The 25,682-nt window shown below is 48.5% G+C and overlaps 1 protein-coding gene across 1 annotated transcript in view; it reads right to left on the bottom strand.

Annotated features, from left to right (window-relative positions):
- Nucleotides 1-472: 472 nt before the first annotated feature.
- The window catches only part of ALX4 (ALX homeobox 4), a 61,918-nt gene continuing 36,708 nt past the window's right edge, over nt 473-25,682 (bottom strand). The window contains exons 2-4 of the mRNA XM_077820194.1: nt 17,909-18,219; nt 8,398-8,526; nt 473-796 (exon numbers count right to left, since the gene is read on the bottom strand). Of these exons, the coding sequence (XP_077676320.1) occupies nt 473-796; nt 8,398-8,526; nt 17,909-18,219 (764 nt within the window). The remainder of the gene's footprint in view (nt 797-8,397; nt 8,527-17,908; nt 18,220-25,682) is intronic.

A 25,682-nucleotide genomic window follows, 5' to 3' on the forward strand; every position in this document is an offset into this window, starting at 1 on the left:
CTGGTGCCAGGCATCACCCCCCACACTTGTTGCCTGTATGGGACAGAATAAAATGGATTAGAAACAACACTTCAACACATGGGTGGAGGGAGGGAGAAATCAACTGAAAATGATGGGCGGTTGATTGGAAAGTCCGCTCTGGCACGGGGAGAAAAATGCCCTGGTCATTGGCAAACGCAAGCATGACAGTGAAAGGGAAACGCCACCTGTTAGAAGAAAACACAAGTCTAGCTGGGATAGGAGCGATTCCGCCACTTCCTCTTATCCTGCTTGAGCACAGGAAGCTGGGAGCTCCCTGTGTGTACGTTTGAAACACTCCACTTACGGTAAGGTACGTGTTCGCTGTAGCTAAAAGTGCTGCATTCGGCTCCCCAAGGAGGCAATGGCTGGCTTGAGTCCAAGCGGATGGTGGGTTTTTTTGGCTGTCCCCGTTTGCTCTGTCAGTGTCTTGGGGGCGTTGGCTGCAGCCCTGTCATGTCGCCCAGGAGATGGCAGCACTGTGCTCCTTTGCCTTCATCCTCAGGGCCGCAATGCTGGAGGTTTTGCGGTCAGGCTCGCCGCCCAGCTCGTAGCCATTGATGCCCGGGCTGATCCCAGCGGTGCCAAAGAGGCTGCCCATGTGAGTCTGTCCCACGTGGCTGCCAGGGCCGGAGACACTCAGGAACTCGGAGACACCACCAGCTGCATGGGGGTGTCCGTGGGGGGACATGCAGGAAGGTACTGTGTCACAGGGGACCACGCAGGCGGGCACGGGGGAGGCGGTGCCATTGTTGCCAATCCAGGATGGGTTCTGGATCTGAGGGAGGAAAAGGAACCACAGTGTTAGCTCCTGGGCAGCCCTGGAGATGGAAGAACTGGTACAGTACAGGGAGGAACAGTCCTGGCTTCTGTCGCCCCCATGGGCCTCCACCCTGACCCACAGGGGCCCCCTCTAGAGGGGAGAGGGACAGTCAGGGTCTGTGGCCCAGTCAGTCCTCAGTCTCCCAGCTGAGACCATTAGCAAGGGGGCCAGCTAATGCAAGCTGTGTTGTGGACACCTGGCCACCAGAAACTGGACTGAAAACCATCAGCCCATTTCACAAGGGCCCCAAACAGCCATTGCATGAGAACAACTTGCAACCTGGGCCAAGCTGGCCTAGATTTGAATAAAGACCTAGAGGGAAAATATGCTGTGTCTATTTCCAGTCCCCACAGCCCTTCATTTTAAACTCCACTTAATGCAGCTTGACATAATATACTGGGTACAGCCAGAAAATTGCTCCCGTGACCCGGTATACACTGAGCACCTGCTGACCATTGGAATGGGTTAGCTTGAAAGAACATGTGAGCCACGGGAATAAAAGGGCTAAGAGCACAAGCAACATCGGCTGCCCTCTGGGGTCTGGCAGCTGCTGTTCCTGGGTTGGTTATGAGCACTTGGGACTGTCAATCCTGCTGGCCAGGTAATAGGGTTGAAAGAAGGCCCGTTAGCCACGAACTTGGTGTAGGTAACCCCTGAGCAAGGGAAAGGTGTAAGAGCAGAGGGGGAGAATTCTTAAATGTGTGTGGGGAGTAAATCCAGTTCTGTGTTAAGGAACATTTTCCAGAGACATTGGGTGGGTGTGTCTGGATTCATACAGAGCATCCCCCAGCCAGGAGACTCATGAGTGAAGGAGTGAGTGCCATATTAGCCTCAAAACCACCTGAGCTGAAGTTGGGCCATGCTGTTTTGCTCAGTGAATAGGGATACTGGCTAATCCCAAGATGCTTTACACCATGGGGATGGGTTCCTGGGTTTGGGGAGAGGCTGCTGAAGAGGAGAGGACAGGGAGCACTGAGTGGTCCTCCTGAAGCACCCAGCCTGCTTCTGGGACATTTCCCTCCTGACCTGGCCTGTGGGAAAGGCTTGCCCCAGATTCTACACGTGCTGGGTCTGCCCTACCCAGGGAAGCAGCAGAGCCCAAGAAGTTAAGCCAGGTACTTCCTGCTGTGGAAGCCAGAAGCAGTCGTGTGCTGAAGGTGTGGCTGGTGAGGGAGCCGAGGCCACTGGGGAGAAGGTGCTGGGGAGAAGGAGCAATGCTTCTCAGCTGTCTAAAGTGCAGGCTAAGGAGCTGAGAGGGGCTCCCGTTGTGGTGCTAGGCAGGTGGTTTGCAGGGAGGAGGAGGGAAATGGGACCCGAGTCAACTCTCCTTCCTCCCTTCACCTGAGAAATTTGACGGACACGTCTTCAGGTTAAAATGGCAATATGACATAAGGTCTCAGATCAACAATGAAATGCAGAGGAATCTGCTCTATTGGCATCAAGTCCATTCCTAGTAGGCTGGTTGGTGAAAGTGCTCAGTCAAGTCATCCATGCAACCACACAGTGTGCACGTCACACCAGGCGTGGCACATGGGTGTGCTAATAATGCTAATTCAGTAGCTGTACTCTTTTATCACCACCTGGATCTTCCCTGGCCTCTTTCATCTTCCAACTTCCACAGAATTTCCTTATGAATTGACTAATGAACTTACCTTAGCTAGGGAGAGAAGCTTCCCTTTTTGTAACATAGGCATGAAATGATCAAACTGAAGGGGGGAGAGGTTGTGTTCATATGTCCAGAGATTTTGTTCAAATTAAAGAGGGGCGTCAAATTAACCAGTGCATTGGTTAAGTGGAAGGCTCCGTAGACTTCAGATGATATCTACATAAATCAGGAAGGCTTATCAAGTCAAGGGAAAGAACAATGACATCCTGAGCATTTGCTAGCAGGCTCATAGTTTTCAGAGGATTTCCCAGTGCAACTGACCCCAGTCTCAGAATTGGCTACTATTAGGTGCTATGCACTAGGTTCATCAGACAGCAGATCACTGTGCCTTTACTTGAGTGCAGGGTATTTACCCTGTAACAAAGAATGACACCACAAATGCCTAAAGCAGCACAAGGAGGTCAGCTCTCTGCCCTGCTATAGATGTTAGCAAGGTCACTACTTGAGGCCAAGGAAAAGCAGAACCTAGAATGCTGGTTTATGCAGGGAAAAATGTTTGAGGTCATTCTTATGTCCCAGCAGATTGAGAGCACTCTAAAAACAAATCACACAGCCTCCATAGGAGGTACTGTCTGGGGATCCTCAGAGCATCCAGTAGATCCGCAAAGTCCTTTCCCAATGTGCACTGGGCTCCAGCTGAAACATGCAATAGGTTCTCTGAGATAGGCGTCTTTGGCTGTTCCACAGTCCTGGGCAGGAATACAGAAAGGCCATCACCAGGATATTACGTTCACCTTTAAGTAAAGGCCCTTATCTCTTCTTGGGGAATTAATTACTTATTGGTACGACAGATTATGTTTAGAAGTTAAGCAATCCAGACCAGAAATTACTGCTCAAAGCCTGCAGGTCACATTTAGACCCAATGGAAAAGCGACGTCAGTGGACTAGCACCCATTCACACTAAATCTGACTGAGAGGCATTGAATCTAGTCGATAGGGCTGCAGACTGGGACTCAGGAGACTGGGGGTCTTCTTCTGCCCTACTGTGTGATGCTGAGCAAGCCATTTTACCTGTCTTCGCCTACGTTTTCCTGTCCGCCCCCTTTGCCTTCTCTAGTTAGACTGCAAGCACTTTAGGTCAGAGCTTGTTTCTTGTTGTATGACTATTCAGTTCCTTGCAATGCCGTTGTAGCTGTATTAGACCTAGGATATTACAGAGATAAGGTGGGGGAAGTAATATCTTTTATTGGGCCCACTTCTGTTGGTGAAAGGGAAACTTTTGAGCTACACCAGGCCCTTCTTCAGGTCTGGGAAAGGTACGCAGAGTGTCACAGCTAAATACAAGGAGGAACAGATTCTTTAGCATATTCTACGGCAAAGTGGCTCATTAATACCCCTGTGGTCACTGGCCAGATTATTGCAATAAACCATAAATCCAGTGTTTTTATTAAGCCCGTGCTTTTTAGTGTCTAGCAAAGTTATGAAAATGTAGGTGCCCATGCTCGTCTTTTGAAGATAATGTGCAGGTTTCCTTTGAGGACAAGGGTTGAGGGGTCAGATATGGAGTGATCACTTTGTGACAAGTGTGCACCCGTAGGTGTTATGTTGTTTTCATCCTTTATCATTTTTCTGTGTGAGTTCATGCAAGAGCGTAGTGATGCTCTGGTTTTGCCAATGTAGTTGTTATTGTGGCATTTAGTCCATTGGATGAGGTACACCAATTAATCTTGATAGGTGTGTTGGGGGGGGTGTTGATCATCAAAGCAGTGGAGATATGTCTACAAGTTTTGCATCTATTGTTATAGGAGGGTTTAGTGCTGCATTGAGTTTGTGGGTCCTGGGCTGTGAAGACCTTGCTTCTGATGATGAGTTTGGAGAGGCTGGAGGATTGTTTGAAGGCCAGAAGTGTGGATTAAGGAAAGAGTTCTTTCAGAATGTGGTTCCCATCGAGCATAGGTTGTAATTGTTTAATGATGCCCTGCATGGGTTCCAGTGTGGGGTGATAGGTGACAATGAGGGGTGTGCAGTCAGAGGTTGGTTTTTTTCTCCGATATGGAAGCAGGTTCTCTTGGGGTATTTGGGTGGCCTATTACAGGATGCGATCTACTTCTCTGGTGGAGTGTCCTTGTTTTAAGGTAGGTATCCTGGACTTTCTCCTTGAAGCATATTCTGTGATATCTGAGGGCCTGTTTGTAGATAACAGATATTTTGGGGCCTTGAGGGTGGTTACTGGATTTGTGAAGGTAAGGATGGTGATCTGTGGGTTTCTTGTATGTAGTTGTCAGTAGGGTTCCATTGCTGAAGCTGATCGTGGTGTCCAGGAAGTTGATGCTGGTGCAGGAGTGAGTGTTCGAGAGAGAACTGAATAGATGGATGGTGGAAATCTATGAGGGAGTTTAGGTCTGTCCAGAGGATGACAATATTATTGACGTATCTTAGATATACCATTGATTTCACTGTGCATTTGTCCAGAAATTCTTCCTCAAAGTGGGCCATGAAGAGGTGGGCATATTGGGGAGCGACCCTAGTACCCATGGCTGTTCCCATCGTTTGGGAGTATACAGTTCCTGGCTCAGTTGGGCCCTGACCTTGGTTAGGGCCTCTAAGTACTAGTGTAATACAAATAGGTAATAAAGTGTTTGCAGCACTCCAGTATGCTTGTCAAAGAGACACAGGTGTGGTCAGCATGCAGTCTCTGGGACAGACCATTTCCCATTTGCTTGCCTTAATTTTTGCTTAGCATATGCAGGCTGATTAGAGAGAGAAAAGGAAACCCCTGCTTGTGCCCCCCACTCCCCAGAAAGCAAAGTCAGATTCAAGTGTCTGGCCATCTGGGATCCTGAATCTTAATAATAAAACAAAATGATACTGCAGAAGAAGAGCGGTTTTTGGCAACGGGAGGCCCTTCCTTGGGGAATAGGTGTGTTGGGCGGGGGGGTAAGATGAAAGAATGCAACAAGAGAAGATCCAGATGGAGCGAGAGTGTGAAGAGCCCAACATTCCACAGCCCGGCAGCATCACTGGCTTCTGTTCCACTACTGACCTTTTACCTCCTGCAAAGTACATTTTTTTAGGCTGGGGGAGGAGGTGGTGAGGAGTGAGGGAGGCGATGAAAGTACAAAGGCAGAAGAGAGAGTGTTACAAAGTGTGGTCTAGTGCGTCCTTTGCTTGAAAGATCCTTCGGTGTCTCTCAGCTGTTTAATAAGGGCCTCTTATTCCTTCCAATACAAAGGGGAAGCCAACCAAGGGGAAAGGTCAAGCACTCTTGGCCTTGATGCAGGAAAGCCGGCTTGCCGCGCTCTCCAGGAAGGCCAACCATGCATCTGACAGCTCAGGGTTGGAGGGGAAATCCCAGCAGCTGAGGGGAGCAAAAGCTCAGCTGTAAAACATCTGACCTGGCAAACCCCAGGATTTCTTGGATCCTGCATGACAAAGACTGGGTGGCTCAAGGGGACATGTTGTGGCCACCAAACCCAACTACCACTGAGAGTTTGAGTCCTTCCCTTGGCAGCCTTCTGAGAACATGGGAGAGGAGGTCTGGGTCACTCTTTAGGCCTAAGTGTTGGGAGATGCAGGTTTGATTCTCTGCTCTGCCACAGGCTCCCAGTGTGGGCATGTCACTTAGGGTGGGATCCCCAACGGGACTTAGGCATTGCAATGGTGAGTGTCATGGCAACTTGACAATCACAGGAAGAACACAGGAAGAAAGCCAGAGGTAAGTGCCTAGCCCCCCCATACGATGAATGGGGAAAGATAGGCACCTAAGAATGCAATCCACAAATATCAGCACTAGGTGGGGAGCTAAGTTAGCCAACGGGAGATGCTAATTCTGCCTCCCCCACCCATGGAAGGCAAGCTGTAAGGAGATGCCTATCTCTGCTTAGAAATCCGTGAAAGGGTACCTGCTGCCTGGAGTCAGGTGGCTTAGGCACCTAAGACATTTCTTGCGGGAAACAGTTTTGTGTGCTCCACACAAAATGGCTCAAGGAGGGGCCCCCACCTTCTAGCCCAGTGGTTAGACCTCTCTCTCTGGGATGTGGCAGACCCAGGTTCGGTTCCCCCCCTTGCAGGCAGATGGGGAGAAAGGATTTTAACAGGGGTGTCCCACCTCGCAGCTCTAACTGCTGAGCTATGGGATAGTCTCATGTGGGGACTCCCTCAATCTATTCTGATGATAAATAATGAAAGAATGGTTGGAGCAGGGGGACTGGAGCCTGGGTCACCTCCCAGATGGGTGTCCCAACACTGGACTAGGGAGTTATCTTCTCTCTCTCTGTCTGGTCCAATGACTATTTAAGTATTTATCCACAGTGGAACAGTCAGTGGGCCAGAGGGAGACAGAGTGTGAGAATAACTCTGGGCTTTGAATGGGACCTGATCTGGCAGGCAGCCTCTGAGCACATCTACGGGATTGGGCCCAGCATGCGACTTAAGTGGCCAAACACCTGTCTTCCCCCGGTTTATGAATTGCTCCACAGCTTAGGTGGGAGACAGGCATACGGGCACTTAGAGGCAAGCAGCAATGCACATGCTCAGAGTCAGAAACACAAGCCCTAAGGGAATTTTTACCCTGAAAACTTAGTCACTGAGTGAGTTTATGGTATCTAATGGACTTGATGGAAATTTTGTGGACCACAGTGGAGCCAAAATAGGAACTTAAGTGACTAAAACAGGGGCTTAGGTGCCTATTGGGGTTTACTTCTGTGGCTCCTACTCTTAGCCTCTTGGTGCCTTTGTTCCTTATGGGTAAAATGGGGGGTAATAGCATTTTCCTATCTCATAGGGTGTTACGAGGATAAATACATTGCCAATTATGAGGTTCTCAGCTGTGCTGAAGGGGGACATACAAGCATCTAGCTAAATGGAGAATCCCTGAGCAGGGTGTTTGGTGTCTCCTCCTGCCTGAATATATAAGAAGGCTACATCAGGTGATATCACAGAGGGACAAGCTTGTCCTGGGAGATTGAAACAGATGAGAAGCCTGCGCCTAATGACTCCTACTTGATTCAGGCAGGGACTAGTGTTAAAAGGGAAGGGACATCTGGAAAATTTGTTTAAGGGTCCAGTCACACCTTTTCTAAACCAATTAAATGTTTTCAGGAGCTAAAATATCCAGGGATCAGAACAGAATATAATTTAAGAACTGAATAGAACAGAATTGGAATGAATGTAGTGTGGCCAATGAATCATTGTCCTTGCTGCTTGGTGTCAGGTTGGTCTTGGTGTTGCCCCTAGGGGAGGCTGAAAAGGACAGCCCTATATTAGGGCATGGGAAATCTAGATCAACCTGCCCACTCTTAAGAGCTGGGGAGAGTTGTGTAATGATAATTATTATCTATGTATTGATTTGCATTACGGCAGCACTTTGGGGTAGAATCCAGGATCAGGAACTGACAGTGCTAGGTGCTGTACAAACACCAAGACCATCCCTGCCCCAGAGAGCGTGCAATCTAGGTTTCTGACAGGACATGAGAAGCCAACAGGGAAGACAAATGAAGGGGGCAGTGGGAAGTACAAGTTAACAGCAAGAGGAGCAGAATTAGCCCAGTAGACAGTGGCTTCACTGCACCACTTGCATAGCAGTCATCAGCTGCCAGTGTTTTGTAGGCAGCACCTCAGAGGTAAGTCTGAAAGAGGATGATGTATAGCTCCACACAGTGCTACCCCAGACTGTGCCTGAGATGCTCACAGGGTCAGTACAGTTTGTCTTTCAGCAGAAGGACCGACTTATTGTGGGAAGCACAAGGGACTATGAGTGAATGTTGTGTCAGGCATCTGTTGCCCAGACACTAGAAGTGACTCTGGTCTCGGCCCACTACCTCCCAGCGGGGCCAGCATTGCCCCAGTGCATCACAATGATGGATAGCCTCAGGGTTAGGGAGGGGGAGACTGAAAGAAGCTGAACAGGGCAGTCAAGAGGCCGGAGTGGGACAGGGCAGGGGACACTCACCTGGGCGTAGTTCTCTGCTCTGGTTAGGAGGGGCAGCTCATAGGCCGTTGAGAAGTGGGTGCGAACCTGCTGCATCTGACCAAAGCGCTCTCGCTTCCTCCATTTTGCCCGTCGGTTCTGAAACCAAACCTGAGGGGACAAGCACAGACGGCAGAGATCAGAGAGGATGGGAGCAAGGAGTGAGCTCAAAGCACCTCCAGAGAGAGTGGGGGGTAGAGCTCCCAGAACACCAGCCTGGGGAGACTTTTGGCAGATAAGACCTCTTGTGCTGTACCCAGAGTGCTTTGCAATAGAAGTCCCAAACCTAACTGGGGGCAAAGGACAATTTTCGATTGTAGGCATGTCAACATGATGCCAAGTGCCCACACGCAGTTGCACAAAGGCCCAAATCCTCAAAGGTATTTAGGTTCCTAACTTCCGTTGATTTCAATACAATGGAAGTGGGCCCCAAATCCCAGTTCTAGATATCTAGTCACCCACTTGAGCTCCCATATAAGGCAACGGGGCACCCCACTTACTGCTTGCCCTAGAATTCGGTGAATCAGAGTCTCTTGTTTATTTTTGGCTAGATGCAATTTCTTACCTGCTAAAGTAAAAGAGATGCTGTTGAGACGAATGTCCCTGCATCACTGATAAGTCCCTGCCCAGAGATTAGTCAACTGGAAAGAATTTTAAAATCTGTTTTTTTCTTTGTATCAATAATCCGGTGTGGTTTCTTTCAGCACCTTCATCAGCTCAGAGAAAGACACTAGCCCTGTCATTTTCACTTTCTGTTCAGTTTCATTCCAGGTGTCCCATGGCTGCTGATCCCACTTTCTGACACTCTGGGGAAATTGTAAATCCCCCAACAAATTGTTTTCACAAAAAATAGATGGAAACTTCCCTCTTCCTCGAGGATCCCAGTCCTTGAGAACTGAGCTTCCTCCTAAGATGAAGGGAAGTAGGAAACACTTCCTAGTTCACGAGGGAAGAGAATCTCCTCTACATTTACAGAGCTGAGATCTGGGTTTTTCCATTGTTGGATCTTTCTGATGTAAGGGATTCCTGTGTGAGCCATAGAAATCCACTGAAAAAATTCCTTGAATGAAAGGAAAAGCATAGTTGTCTCATGTATAAACCTGGTATTATTTTTACAGTAGGGCAGAGAGATCCAATGGAAATTATGCTGATCCAGGAGTGACGAAACTTGGATTCCAGTCCTAGCTCTGCTACTGACTCTCTGTGACCTTGGGCATGTCCTATCCCCTCTCTATAAAGATGATAATCCTGACCCACCTCTCCTGGTTGCTGTGTATATTAATTCATTCCTATTAGGTGAGAGGTGCTGTATAAAAGTACGTAAGAGCTCAACAGCCCTGGAGTCTAAATTCACAGAGGCCCCTCCTGGCAGTCTGCCCCCTACACAACACTTCAGGGTTCCCCCCTGCCATGCCACTCCAATTTGTCCCAGCTGCCCCTCTGTCATGATGGAAGGGCAGCTGGACCAAATTTAAGGGAATGGTGTAATAACCTGGTGTATGGGGGTCACAGTGCCACTCAGGTTTGGCTCAGCTACTCCTCCATCGGGGGTGCCTGGGCCAAATCTGTCACCCTAGCAGCTTCCTTGTTTGCCTGTAGCTAGTGCAGCCTCTGTCAGTTCATGTACTTAGCTACTGATCAGGTAGCGGTAATGCCAGCTTCTTCCATACTGCACCCCACTGCCTGCCACACGAGACGCTCTGCATTGGGGCTGTGCTGGGCAATTTCTAACAAGCCTCAGTTGGGCCAACTGATGTTTTTGCCCATGATCTCAGCATAGCCCTAACCAAACCCTCCCTGATTTGGAGATCCTGGGAGTGAACATGAACGTTACTGGACTGCGTCTGCTTTCCTATTCCTGCCCTGATAGCTCCTTCAGCTGAGCTGAATTGTCACCCTCTGGATCAAAGGATCAGCGATAGGGATCAAATGAAGATCTTCAATAAATACACTGTTTGTTGGTGCCAAGTTCCGAGTATAGATCTGGGACCCAGGAGATCGTGAGTTTTAATCCCGGCTCTGACAATGGGTAACTCTAGGGTCTTGGGTAACTCACTAATCTCTCTGCCTTAGTTTTCTCATTTGTAAAGCTCCATGAAATGTAGTGGGCACTTGCTTCATGCTTAAAAGTGCTCAGTCAGTATTATTATCACACATCCCTTATTTTACAGCTGTTTATGGAGGTTTAATAACTACTTAGCTGAAATCTAGTTGTTCAGGTCTTGTCTCAGCAGTGGGAAACCTCAGACCCCGATTCTGATCTGACTTTTTCTGACTGCACATCAATGTAACTGCACTGACTTCATAGAGCCCAAGGCCAGAAGGGACCATTTTGCTCATCTGTTCTGACCTCCTGTATGATAGAGGCCATTGAACTTCCCCACACTAATTCCTAGAGCAGAGATTTTAGAAAAACAGTCAATCTTGACATACAAATGGTCAGTGATGGAGAATCCAACACAGCCCTTGATCAATTGTTCCAATGGCTCATTACTCTCACTGTTAAAAATTTAGAAATTATCACTTTATATCCAGTCTGAATTTGTCTAGCTTTAACTTCCAGCCATTGGCTCATGTTACACCTTTCTTTGCATGACTGAAGATTGAACAGCCGATTATCAAATATTTGTTCCCCATGTAGATATGTGATCATGCCACCCCTTAACCCTCTCTTTGTTAAGCAAAATAGGTTGAGTTCTTTGAGTCTATCAGCACCAGGCAGGTTTTCTAATCCCTTAATCATTCTCATGGCTCTCCTCTGAACCCTCTTCAATATATCAATTGTCTTCTTGACTTGCAGACACCAGAATGGGACACAATATTCCAGCAGTGGTCACAGAGGTAAAATAACCTCTCTACTCCAATTTGAGATTCCTCTGTGTGGGTAGCCAAGGATCACATTAACCCATTTGGCCACAGCATTGCACTGGGAGCTCCCGTTCAGCTGATTATCCACCACAACTTCAATGGAGTCACTCATGTTTTACACCTGTAAAGCCCGTTCCTGTGTGTTCAAAGCCTCCTGAAGCTGTGGGTCAGTGAAACGCATCCATCAAGAGCTGCTTTGAAGGGCTCTGACAGATGCATGCAGTCACTAGGGGCAGGAAAGCCCAGGTCAGGCTGGCGCATGAAAGGAGCTGCCAGGAGCTACATGGCAGCTCAGGGAGCATTTAGCGCTGACTGTTCAGTCAAGTCAAAGGCAGGCTCGGGGGAGAGAACCAGCTCCGTTGCTTATGAGCCGATCTCCTCGCCATGTGGTCTGGGGATGGGTTAGAACCTGTCAGTGGGACAGCAGGGAGATCACTCACATACATGCAGTGGCATCTGCAATGGAGCCTGCTAGCGGCAGCCCTGTCAGCGGACAGCTTCCCATTTAGGGATAGCCTGCATCCTGTGCAGCAATTAGCAACCCCCCACCCCCTCCAAAGGTAGGAGGTTTCCGGGAAGTAATGAAATCAAAGGGGGCTCCGAAATATAGCGAGAATGCTGCATTTGAATAATATCCCAGTGGAACAGGTTTGGGGCCCCAGGCATCTGTCTGCTTTCTGCTAGTACTGGCCCCGCCTCCAAGCAGCCCAGCTGGAGGCCAGTCCCAGTGCTGGCCAGCTCCATAGAGCTTTGATCTGCAGATGCAGTCAGTGATGGTGACCCTGCTACTCCCTATGCTGGGGAGACCATGCTGTGCATAGAAGATGGGTAGCAGCTAGGGGGTGTGCTGTGCACTGCACACAAGGCTGGTGAGAACATATGCCACACACATGTGCCCATCTCTGAGCATGATAAACACATATGACTGTCTCATGCAAAGTGCACATCCCCCATCCCACACACCTGAGCGCCCCACTGAGTCACAACAGAGTGCGTCCCATTCTGGCAACTCTATGCTACCTGGGACTTCCCCAGGCAAGGGAAATCCTTAAGTGTCCTGATATTCTGACTTTAGGTCTCCTTTACACTGCCAGAGCCTAGGACAGCATCTGGCTGCTAATCTGTATGAAACTGAGCATACTGCAGCACCCTTCAGCTTTACAGGAAAACGTCAAAGGAATAAAAACAGTGCACAGGGCTCTCTTCTGTTGTTTTGGGTCTTGAAATACCAGAGACCTTAGGTCTCTTCAGGGAAACTTCCAGCAAAACTCTGGATGAAGGTCTCACTTATGAAGTGGGAGTTTTCTGAGCCCTTTGTGGGTGGTGGTGGTGGGGGGAAGTGTTTTATTTTTAACACCGAGCTTTCCTCCCCGCTGTTTATTCAGGCAGTCAGCTTCAACTAGTGTTAACAAAACTCAAATGCTTTAAACAATCCCAGTCCCTTTGCTCTGTCATGTTTTAGTTGCTTTGTAGCTTTGTTCTTATAAACCTGTTAGGTCTCCAGTCTTCCATAGAGTCTTCCAGGAAAAACAGGGCAGATAAGACATATAATATAACGCTCTAAGCAAGGAAAGAAAACAAATCTTTCCAGGCCTTCTCAGCGAATTCGAAAGAAACAGAAAATGGTACAAACCCAATGTACTTTTCTTAGCTGGGCACCTTTAATAGTGAGGAGACCACAGGTCCCAGCATGCAATGTGGCCTATCCACTAGGATCAGCCAGCAGCAGTGCGGACCGTGGTCTGCAGCTCTATGCTAATAGTAGCAGTGTAGAGTAGCGTGTTCTTCACCTGCAGACTGCATGTTGATAAGCTGTGATCTAGCACAGGAACAAATCAGTCCTGTAAAATCTATAGACTAGAATAAATGGTCTATGTCTCCATACACATCTAGCCTTATAGTGGTACATCGATCCATATACATGGATAGATATTGGGGGTAGGGGAGGCAGGGAATAGTTTGTAACAAAAAGGTCAGTAACTTCCTCCTCTCCACCCCTCTACAGTCCCCCCATTCAGCTGGTGCTGCCTGTTCTCACACAGTGGGAAAATGTTCCTCCTCCTCACAATGCTCAGCTGGGTATTCTGAACACCCCACTCCCATGCTTACATCCCCCTATGCTTCTGATGCAAACAGAAGTGATGGGGGAAAGGGGGTGAGGAGCTCAGTATAGTTGAAGGAAAGAGGGGCTCATTCTGCAGAACTGAGATCTGGATTTCAGAGCCAATCCCCACACGCTTCAACTTTCAGGGAGCAGGGGTTGGGGCTGAGGCTGGGGCTGGGCTCAGCTCTAGGGGAAGCTCTTTGGGTTTCTGGCTCCCTGTCTGTGGCTGCATTTCTCTGCCTCTGTCACTGTCCAGCTCCAGCTGTTTCTCTGTTGCAATCCCTCACAAGCTCTCTCTCATGGTCTCTGCCTCTTGTCTATCTTTCTCTTTCTCACGGTCTCTGTCTCTTTCTCTTCCTCTCTCGCTGCCCTTTTCTCTCTCACGCTCAGGCTCACAGTCTGTCAGTGTCTGTCTGTCTCAGCTCCTCCCTTTTCAAGGCCAGGCTGTCTCCCCTTCCCTTGGTGAGGGCCACAAGCCCTTCACTTTCCAGCCTGCAAGAACAGAGCCAGAATTCATCCTTAAGCACTGAAACTGGACACCATTTTATCAGTGGCCTGGAATGGGAAATTGGAGCCTGGGATGAGAGAATTGAATAACTTGAGCTTGTTTTCATTTCATGTTTAATTTCCTGCAGGCTTAGCTCAGTCTTTCCGCTCCTTCCACCAGCCTCCCAGGGTTTTATGGGGGAAAAGGGATCAAGATATATTACCTCTTGCTTTGCTTTGCTTTTTTTATCAAGGCAGTGATTTTTGCTACAGCAGAGTTTGACATTTCCCCCTTGCTTTCAAGCCCTTGCCGCATCACAGGGTCAACACTGAAAAGATTTTCATTAACAGCCCTGCAATAAGGAGGCCTGCCCTGGGGAGGGGCAGTGGGGTGACATTCCCTGGCGCTGACCCCATACGGAGGTGGCAAACCTGAATCACAGCTACTGTCTGCTAAAGAGAAACTTGCAGCCAGTGAGAGGTATGCTCATGTGCTGGTATTGAGCTGGGGGTGCACTGAATGGAGGTTGGGAGGGGCTGCATATAAGCAATTGTATGGGTATGCCTGGGGAGTGGGAGGCGCAGTGGTACATGTGTGTATCCAAGTGTGTTCCTCTTTGTGTGTGCATGTGCATATATGCAGGGATGGAGACTTCGCAATGGTGTGTGTGCATGCATCAGATGGGTGGGGGGGTGCAATGATGTCTGCGTGTGCATTTATGTATAGGGATGGGTGTCTGACAGAAGATGTGAGCACATGTGCACAAGGAAGGAGCTGTGCACGTGTGTGTGTTTTATGGGGTGTGGTGGAGGGTCATGCAGTTGGGTTATATATTTCTCAATATATGTGGGATCAATCAAACCTCAGAGAGCCCCCTTGGGATCCTGTCCCTGGTCACATAGCCTTCTGCAGCTCTCACACCAAAGAACCAGACCAGATCCATATAAGGAAAAGTAGGTGGGACTCCAGGAGTGGGGACCTGAGGGAGGAAGCAAGGCAGGGATCCTGGGCTTGGAGGGAGAGCTGGTAACCTAGTTGCATTGATCCACTAGGTTCAACAGATTTGTCTCAGCCTCTTACACCGTACTGGTTTCAGTGGTAGGTTATTTGTAATAGACACACGCCAAGCTGCAGTGCTGCTCAGGGGGGCTCACCACCCACTTATGGGAGAGGGGGAGCAGAAGGAAATGCATAGACATGGCCAGTGGCCCTCTTTGGGGGAGCAACCTTTTGTGCCTGACCCATCATCCCTGTCCTAGCCCTGCCTTTCCTTCCCCTGCTGCCTCTGTTTCTAAGTTTGTTACCAAGCATGGTATGGGTATTTGGGTATTTCCAAGAGGGCCCAGAGACTTTAGCTTCCATGGTTCTATAGTTCTATAACTTCCTTCTGACTCCACGGCCCAGAATAATTGAAGGGGGGAAAGCTATGCTGGAGGTTGATGCCTTCCCGCCTTTGTTTACATGTAGCATGTAAGGGAAGGAGAAGTTTGCTGAGTGCTTACTTTTGTAAAGGTGTCCCTGTCACTGCAGCAACCTTGCAGCACATTGGGACTGTCGACTGCTAAGGTCGCTGCAGTTTGGACCATGCAATATCTCAGCTAGCTGGCTCCTTTAAATAAGGTTCAGGGGCATCTGCAGGTGCGGAGTGAGAAAACGAACAGCACGCTGCACCTCAGGGGAAACTCAGCTTTATTGCCTGTAGACACCAGCTGTGGAGATTAGAATCCAAAGCAGGCAGAACAGTGGCCTCTTCAGTGTCTGGAAAGGGGCCAAGCTGTGGAATGATTTCCAAAGACACTCCATTCCAGAGCTCCGCAGACAGAGCCCACTGTGCCGGGCCTGCTGCTGGGGTGAGTTCTTCTCCAGGTGCCTGGCTCCCAGCCGGGTATTTCACTCGCAAAGTGTGAGCTGGGGAGAGGTCTGGAAAGAACCAGACCAGTGACTTGTCTGTCTGGGCTCTGTCTCTGCTACAACCTGGTGCTTTGGGGACTGTTTAGTTCTGGAGGGAGACCAGCTTGGCCAGAGGGAAGGCAGTTCCAGGACCAGGCCAGGCTTTTACTGAGGCAAGTCACAGCACAGACCACCTCATCTCCTCCCCATCAGGCTAGGGAGAAGAAAGGTCTGGCTTTTGGTTCACCTATTACAATATCTGCTCCTTAGGGACCATAAAGTCCCCTGTTGGAGTCTCAGGTTCGGTTATGGGCCAGCCACGCAGTCACACACTACAGGTTAGAGCCTCAGGCAGCAAACTTCCATCAAAGTCAATGGAGCTATGGTGATTGGTAGCCACCAGGAAAGGGGGCTCATGTGGCAGGTGAAATCCATTCAAGTATGTTGCCACCATTTGGCAGGTGAAAAAAATACCATGGTGGGGACTCAGGTAACTTGCTGTGTGTTCTAACACTAGGTTTTCTCTTGTTTCTTGCAGCTTGAGCTTCCTTAGGTAAAGGACTCCAGTGACCTTGGCCACTTCCTCCATCTCCACAGATCCCTGCCCATTCTCAGGACAGTTTCTGTCACCCTCAGTTCTGTAGGCCACCTTTCTCTGGCACAGGTCTTAAGTGGAGGGGCAGCAGCAGGGCAAAGCTGGTCGGCTTTGGAGCGTACGATTAACAATCTGGTCACTCCATTTTAACAAAACCCAGGTCTGCAGACAACAGACACAAATATTAGCTAAGTCTCTCACACATGAGCCAGGCCTAGAACCCCGGTCCTTTGGCTCCAGAATACAAGCTTCTGTCACTGTAGAGGTAAGGGAGTGCTCCATTAGTTAACAGCAGTGGTAGGCCCCCTAACCTGTCTACAGGCCAAACTCTAGAGGGGAAGATCATTCATTCCCTCAAACATGCACAGGGCCCAACTCACTGCAGCCTTGCACTCTGTGTTGTCATTGCCACTACGAGGGCAAAGTGTACAATACTATCATTCACTGTGCACAGGTGTGAACGATGATGAAACATGCAAGGCCATGGAAGATCTAGGTACCAAATCTTCTCCTCTACACCCCCTGGAGTACCTCTGGAGAAGCTAAGATGCATGAACCAGAGGCTCTGGGCTGAGCATGAAAAGGAGAGTCCCCCTTCCCACTACCATAGGATTGCCGCTCCTGAGCAAAAGAAGTCAGTCTGCGCAGCGTGTGATCAGTAAACCTGAGATTGTACCCGGACCTCCAGGAGAAACCATCAGCATTTGCGATGTGTCTCCAAGAAATACTATCAATAGCCACTTCCTGGGATCTCGTCTATGCAAGCCCTGATGAAGCTTCAGCTTACAACTGTGTGAGACCTGGCAGCTTTGCAGCCTGGGGTTGTTGTTGGACTCCCCTGTTCTTTTGGAGGTGGCAGCCATACCTTTTTGCCCCCAAACAATAGGCTTCCTGCTTTGTCTCTGAGCCTGCTCGGCCAACCAGGCAGCAAAACCCATTTCAATTGTGTCTCTGCATTCTCTGTCTCTGCATCCCTGGCCTGGCAGGTCATGATGACCTCTGCCTCCCCCACCTTGCCAGCAATGGGATATAGCATGAGAAAGGTTGGCGCCACCGTGGCTACTGAGCCGGTGTCCCCATCTGATTCTTTTGGAGCAAAATAATTTACATGAGAGCCTTGCTGGAGTAACTATCGCTGAAGACTACCTGCTGCCTTGTTGCTTGCGAAACTGCTCCATTAACTCAAGGAACAGCATGCTCCTCTGTGAATCTCAAAGGTTACTAATCCAAAACAAAAAAGTCTGCACTAACACCAGGCAGAAATAAGGTTCCCTGTATCTTGGTCTATTGATGCCCATTGCCTAAGAGAAGAGCATGAATCTGTGGCATGGACTTTGGGTACAGCCCTGTAGGCTGTAAATTTAAGTGGAATTAGGGGTGAGGTTCTAGGCAACCTCAGCTAAGATGTAACATTGTAATACAGAGCCATATTCCAGATCTGTTAAGTCCCAGTGAATTATAAGACTCATTATCTTGCTGCCTGGAATATTCTTCATTCACACACTGAAAACCCCACTGCTCCCATCCACCCCAAAGCTTCCCCCATTACCTGTACTCGGGCCTCAGTGAGATCGGTCCTCATGGCTAGCTGCTCCCTGGCATAGACGTCTGGGTAGTGGGTCTTCTGGAAGACTTTCTCCAGCTCCTCCAGCTGGTAGCTGGTGAAGGTGGTGCGGTTCCGCCGCTTCTTGCCCTTGTTGCTCTCCGAGTCGGCCTTGTCCATGGGGCTGGGGAGGTCAGTGCTGGCCCTGTCCTGGGGCACCTTCACCCCGGCCTCCTTCACACTGAGGTAGCTGCCATCCATTCCCGCAGGGTCAGAGCTTGGCTGTAACTCAGCCTCTCCCAAGGAGCTCTCTTTCCCTGTTTGTATGGGAGAGAGGGGGAAACAGGGATAGAGGGAGAAAGAGAAAGAAAAGAATGTAAAGCCCAGGACAAATGAATCAGTTTGAACAGGAGTCACTCCATTAGGGAAAAGAAAAACTAACAGAGAGAACAAGGGTCAGATGGGTGAGGAGGAAGGAGGGAGTGTTAGAGATGGGGTGAGGGAAGGAACAGGGGCCAACGGGAGAATGGGGCCCTGAGAAAGGAGAGGGACATGAGGAGAGAAACAGGGCTGTGGGGCTTGGATTAGAGCTAGAACATGAGAGGGCTGGGAGATGAATGGGAAGAGCGGGAGAGAGAGGGGGACTCTTTTTATGGGATAAGGGAAGATTAACAACACCTTAATTTATATTCAGTTGGAATTTTGCGAGTCTGGTAATAATGCCTCAGATGAAACCCATGGCAGAAATTGAGACAGATGCCACCAGCGTGCAGAAGCAGACTGAAGCATCCATAGGGACTCCATAGGGAGGAGGAGGGGTGAGGATTCCACCTGCTCAGAATGTCCCTGGAAAGAATGGAGCCAAACTGGGCCTCTCCCACCCAGTTCTGGTTGGAGTTTTGAAGGCCTGTTTCAATGTGAAACTCACAGCCAAATGTGGGAGGTCTGGTGAAGCCCACACCATAGAGTGGAAACAGAGGCAGGTTCCTGCAGCTGTCTACAAAGGGAAATTGCTGAGATTTACACAGATTGAGCACCAAACCAACCCAAACCTCCTTGCCTTTGCTGATTTCCCGAGGACTGACTGTCACTAGAGCTCGACTTCAGGATGGAACTTTCCCAGGGTTTTGGGGGCTCTCAGTATCTGGTCTGTGGGGGTCAAATTTGACTCTAATTGTATTTTTAAATTTCAGATGATGTTTATTATGCCAGTGAAGGCTGATCAAAGCAATATCACCCTCCATAGACCTGCGCGTCCATCATAGACTCCTGTGTACCAAAAGGGGTAACAGCGTATGGAGTGGCTATCATTTCCAGTTCAGATGAGTGCAATCTGCTCCCTCCTATGGGAATAGGTCATCTGAACTAAATCTCTCTACGGTGCATATACGGCTATTACCATGTTAGCTGAGCACCTCACAGTCTTTAGTGTATTCACCCTCACAGCACCCCCGCTCCCATTGTTCCATTCTACACAGGGGGAACTGAAGCATAGGAAGGCAGAGAGATTTGAGCAAGGCCATGTAGGAAATCAATAGCAGAGCAAGGGACTGAACCTGGACATCCCAGGTCAGCAGCCTAACTTCTGGACCATGCGTCTTCTCCTGTTGAATACAGGTTGCTAGAAAAACAACTGCAAATGGTAGCCACATATTATGTTCAATAGGCCCTGTTCCCCTGTCATGTACACTCATATAGCGTCACTGGCATCAGGAGAATTACTCTGATTTACACCAGTGAAAATGAGAGGGGAACCAGGCCCACTATGTTTTGTTAGGGCTTCAACAATTTTTGGAAGAGAGGAGGAAGAAGAAAATGATAGCAATCACTGAAGAAAGTGATAAGGTAATAGAACAGAAAAACAACAACACCCCAATTCAGTTTCCAGCCGCAGAGAAACAAAGGGAATCCACTTGCTGCTTCCCATCAGACTGTCCCCCGTAATTAATAATTAACCTAGTGACATATAAAAATAGTAGAGTGAAGAAAGAGGTTAATAATTTTATTGGTAATGTGTGTTAATTTCTCTCTCAACCCCTGTCCTGAAGGCTAGAACCTCTTTGAGGCTTCTTTAAAAACATACCTAGAGCTATGTACATAAAAGAAAAATTATGTTTTATTTCTTTAAATGCAATGATAAAGGGAAGAATCTTATTGACAATCTTTTAACTGGACATGAATTGTTCCTTTACTTTCTTTCCCCAACTGTAATGTAAGTCCCTGTCAGCTGTAAAACAGCTACCATGTTCCATGCCAGAGGTGGCTGACTTTCAGTGGTGGGTGAGGTGATCTTTATACAGGTAATGGCTTTGGGATCCTATGGGATGGACGTCACCATGGTTAAATAATGGGAATTAGGAAGTCCCATTTGCTAATCCCAGCTCCACTTGCAACTGCCTCTGGAACCATGGACAACTCATTTAACCTCTCTCCATGGCTCGCAGTCCCCATCTATAAAATGGGAACCCTACAGTGCACACCTGTTTAAATGTTTGAGGATTAATCAGTGAATAGTTGTAAAGAACTGTGAACACACAATGTGCTATGTAATTGCTAGATGATTTATTAAATAGACTACAGCATGTACAATATAGGGCAGGTAGCTCTCATTTTATAATTGACCAGAACATGCTAGACACACTTGAGGGGGCTCTGTAAAATAATAAATCATATGCATGTAAGAAAGAATAATAATAAATCTCTTATTGCTCTCATCAACAGAGTCATTATATATATATTTCTCCAAACTAACATTTCATTCCAAAGCAACTAGCCCCCACCTGCAAGGGTAGGAAGGGTGGGGTATAAATCCAGCCTGGTTGCACTGACGGCCCTCCCTCAACATACTAGGTGTGAATTCATACACACTACATTACACCTTGCCATGTCTTATTGGTTCATTTAGCCACAGCTGATTTGTGTTGCCATGTCACTGCTTTGAGCGGAACTCAGCTCCCACTCTGGAACAGCTGGGTTTTAAGCCCAATCTAAGATAGGGTCAGACTTGTCAGGACTCCAGGTGACTGGGTGAATATGTGGCTATCAGCTTGCTCACTCCGCCCTGCCGTACCACTTGTGCTGTTGCACGAATGTCTGAGCAGTGCCAGTCTGGTGTGTACCTACCTCCTCCCCACAGTCCCGTCTATGGGTTAATTTGGGTTGCCCTAGCCGGGTCCTACACCAGAGATGTCCACACTTGGCTCAGCATTGTGCTATGAGCCCAAAGGCCAGGCCTAATCTGCATAGAATGGAGCAGACTTTGCTACTCCTCTCTTCAATAGGGAATGACATCTCCAGGCAACTATAGTTCCCAGCATACAGTGCTCCAAGTGGCCTGGCTACTCAAGTCAAGGTGGAGCATTGCATTCTGGGATCTGGGATGACCCCTTGTGTTGAACACAGGGTGTGTGTGCACACTGTAGAACTCTGTTAGTCACACTGTGGGCTGCCCTAACCTGTACTGTTTGTGGATTTTGCAAGCCTGTGACATGTAAGGGTTTCCCAAAGCACATTTTGCAAAGACTGAGTACAGCGGAGCGTGATGTGGTTAAGAATCACAGCTCTTCAGCCAGATTACTCCCATTACTTCACGCCTAACTTTGCTAATCAGTGACTGTAGCAGAATAAAGGGGAAAGCTGAACTGAACCGCTACAGGCTGGGGACCGACTGGCAGTTCTGCAGAAAAGGACCTGGGGATTACAGTGGATGAGAAGCTGGATATGAGTCAGCCGTGTGCCCTTGTTGCCAAGAAGGCTAATGGCATATTGGGCTGCATTAGTAGGCGCATTGCCAGCAGATCGAGGGAAGTGATTATTTCCCTCTATCTGGCACTGGTGAGGCCACATCTAGAGTACTGCATCCAGTTTTGGGCCCCACACTACAGAAGGGATGTGGACAAATAGGAAAGAGTCCAGCGGAGGGCAACAAAAATGATCAGGGGGCTGGGGCACATGACTTACGAGGAGAGGCTGAGGGAACTGGGCTTGTTTAGTCTGCAGAAGAGAAGAGTGAGGGGAGATTTGATAGCAGCCTTCAACTACCTGAAGGGGGTTCCAAAGAGGATGGAGCCCAGCTGTTCTCAGTGGTGGCAGCTGACCGAACAAGGAGCAATGGTCTCAAGTTGCAGTGCAGGAGGTCTAGGTTGGATATTAGGAAACACTATTTCACGAGGAGGGTGGTGAAGCACTGGAATGGGTTACCTAGGGAGGTGGTGGAATCTCCATCCTTAGAGGTTTTCAAGGGCTGGCTTGACAAAGCTCTGGCTGCGATGATTTAGTTGGGATGGTCCTGCTTTGAGCAGGGGGTTGGACTAAATGACCTCCTGAGCTCTCTTCCAACCCTAATCTTCTATGATTCTATGAGAGAAGAGAGGGTGGAATCGGCAAACTTCTCAAGTTCAATTTTGAATTCCATATATTAGAGTCCGGGAAGTTAAAGATGGAAACTGTGTTTTAGGTCTTCTCATCCATAACCCCTTTACCAATTCAAGATTGTTCCCTACAGTCTATTCTCTAGCCAGCTTTGAAACATCTTGAGGCAAGGGTCTTCCATCACTATCCTTGGGCAACAATTCTAAATGTCCTAATGGCTTTCACCATTAGGACATTGTCCATGCTGTTCAGCCAAGTTGTCAACCCACTACCCTTAGCTCAGCCCCCTTTGTACCAGTACCACCTTAACCACCCCCCTTGCATTTTTCAGACACTTGTGCCTGGTTACAACCTCCCTTATAACCCATTCATTGCACATGGGGTTTTATCACAAGCACATATTTGAGGGCACATGTGGGGATTTGCAACAGGAAAACAGACAAAATCCCTCCTCCTATTCTCATGATCTAAGGAGATAGGCACAATTCAGGTGAAAAATCAGAGAGTGTAATGTGGCTGTTGTCATGGGCAGAGCTGGTGGAACAGTTTGTCAGAAGGGATTGGGAAGTGACCGGGAGGGCACTCGCTATGCCTCCAAAGGTGAAGGAAGGACAAAGACAACTGGACAAAGGAGACACATGGGGAACATAAGAAAAGATGCACAGGCAGAATTTTGGAAGTGGCAGGACAGGAGTAGGAAATAGGGGCAGGACAGGCTATAGATATTTAGTAGATCTAAGCCTTGTCTTTTGGGGGGTTCCAAGAATCTCAGTTCATTCTCCCCACGTCTACTTATTTTGGTTGATCCAGTACTATCAAGTTCTAGCTGATCTAATAAGTAGAAGTCTAAGAAAAGGACATTTTGCAGGGAAGTTTTTCCCCATGAGATCTTCTGCCCTGTCTTAGGGTCTTAAATGGCTCAAATAATTGGGGAAGCATCTGTTCTGAACCCCGGCTTGCTCCAAACAGTTTGAGATTTGTCCCTCCCTGTTTTCAGTAAACTGTGTTGCTAGGAGAATCACCCCAGAGGGAAAAAATGACATGAGAGAGAGAGGATGCAATCTAAGGAAACAGCTTCTCCCCCAAATTACCCTGCACAGGCAAACCTCTCCGTGACAGCGGGCAACAAGAGTTTCCTCTGCATCATAATTTTGGGGGATTAAACAATTCAGGTCATCTTAATGGAGCAAAACTGTTGATTAATGACTGTAGAATATGACTCTCTGTGTTTATAAAGTGCTTTGAGATCTTAGAGTGGATGGTGTTGTATATATGACAAATTCTCCTCTTCATGACACTGAGATAATTTTGTTGACTTTGATGCGTTGCATTGCATTCACTGAGAGGAGAATTTGGCCCTGTACTTTATTCTCTCCCATGAATAAGCCACTGGCCTGGATTTAATCCTTAGGTTCCAGAAGCACAAGGAGTTCTATATTGGCACACAACGTCCACCAGGAATGGAGGCACACTGCATTAACTGCCTAAATCCCCCCCTTCTCCAGCTGGAGATCTGGAACCAGCTGATGCTACCCCCAGTGTGTGTGGTGGTGGTGGTGGTGGGGGGGGGACGGGGCAGCCAAAATAATTGAACACCTCCCCTAAGTGCCCTCTGCTAACAAAGCTCATATGGCATCCTGGCTGGATTTTGAAGCAGACCTCCCTGAATGCAATTGCCTGGGGATGGTGGCAGTTGTACTGCCAAAGTCCTCCAAGGCGCAGCTGCTCTTGTAGATGCAGAGGTGAATCTGGCCCATCTGGTAATGACAGGGTGTCTTGACAGCCCAGATGGAGAGGCCGGCGGCTATGCCATTCTCAGCGTGGTTGGAGCACTGACTTCTGCTGTGCTTGTTACTTTGCAGCTATGCCATAGAGGAGGAGGGAGGGGCACTTTCAGTGTGTGGGACATGGGATGGTACATATATGCAGGTGCAACACGTAGCTGCCCAGGCATTTGTATGCACCGGACTCATAAAGCCAGCAACCTGAATCTCCAGCAGTTAGTCTTCAAGGGGAAAGAAGCATGTGTGACAGGGCCACGCAAGTACTTTTGTAGCAGTAGGGAGGGCCAGGGAAGCAAGGAAGGGAGACAAGGCAGAATAGCCAGAATTGGAAGGGCTCTGCCCATCAAACCCAGAGCCACGCAAGTTCCCTCTGTGGAACTGGCAGTGGAGCAGCCTGAGAAAAATGGCTTGGAGAAGTGGTCAGCTGTCATCTGCCAAGCCTTCCCCTCCCCCCCCCCCCGCCTTCACCCCCTAAGTCTTCTTTCCCTGTTCACTAGGCCCAGGGTCGGGGGGAGAGGCTGTGGCCTGCAGGCCCTAATAATGACTACAGGAGGGAAGGGGAAAAAAACCACACACACCAACATGGGAGAGCATTGGGTTTGATCTAACTTCGTTGACTGCATAACATAAACTGCAGCTAGGGGTTGGACCCAGGGCTTTCAGTGGAGATATTTAGCTCAGCTGAAAGCAAACAGCCCTTGATTTACAAACAGCACTGTTATGCAACCCCAAGGACAATATATACTGGATCTGTCTGTAGCAGGGATTGCCCTGGTTTCGTGGGGTCAGTTCCAAACCCCCTTAGCCTCCTTTCCTTTCAAGTCCTCCAGCCCTTTATTTGTTGCCTTTATTTCATGGGATATTTCTCAGAGGATTCTTTTTTGACAAGGGTGATTGTTTCCACGCCTGAACAGCAGAGCTGAGCTACCCTGCCCTCACCCTGCCTGTAGAGACTCTTGAACTGGCTACCTGCAAGATGGTGCCAGGTGACAGGCAGAACCTGCAGTAGCAAGGACTTAGTGATGGTTGTAGAATTTGTAACAAAACCTTCTCTTCCTCCCACCCTTCTTTTGTCACTCTTCCCTGCCTTTACTTGGACTGGCTAGAGGGACAAGGGGTATCTTTAGAATAACGTATACTGAATATTTTGCCCTTATTAGGTGCTTTTTGTGTGAAGATCTCAACACGGTACAATGGGGGATACCATGTTAATTGCCTCATTTTACAGAAGGGGAAACTGAGGCACAGAGCAGGGATGTTCCTTGCCCAAGGTCATGCAGGGTGTGATGGGCAGAGCTAAGACTAGAACTCAGGAGCCCTGGGTCCTAGTGTCCTATCTCTTTGAAATACACCCAAATATGTGACTCTCAGAAATTCGAGGGAGAAAAAGCTAGTTCATTCCTTTTGGGTGTCAAAGCAAGATTGTTCCTTTGGTATCTTCTCCAGAGATTTGTGCAGTCTAGTTGTAAAAGTCCCAGGTGGTGGGGAACCCACCATGTGCTTTGGGGAGACAATTCCACAGTCCAATAGAGATGATCATCCGTGCTAAGAATGAGAAGGAATTAAAATGTACTTTACATAAATAATCAGAATGTGATACTCACTCAGACCCTCTACATACCTTT

The sequence above is a fragment of the Eretmochelys imbricata genome, chromosome 6 (genome assembly GCF_965152235.1).
Source record: "Eretmochelys imbricata isolate rEreImb1 chromosome 6, rEreImb1.hap1, whole genome shotgun sequence".
Classification (NCBI taxonomy): domain Eukaryota; kingdom Metazoa; phylum Chordata; order Testudines; family Cheloniidae; genus Eretmochelys; species Eretmochelys imbricata.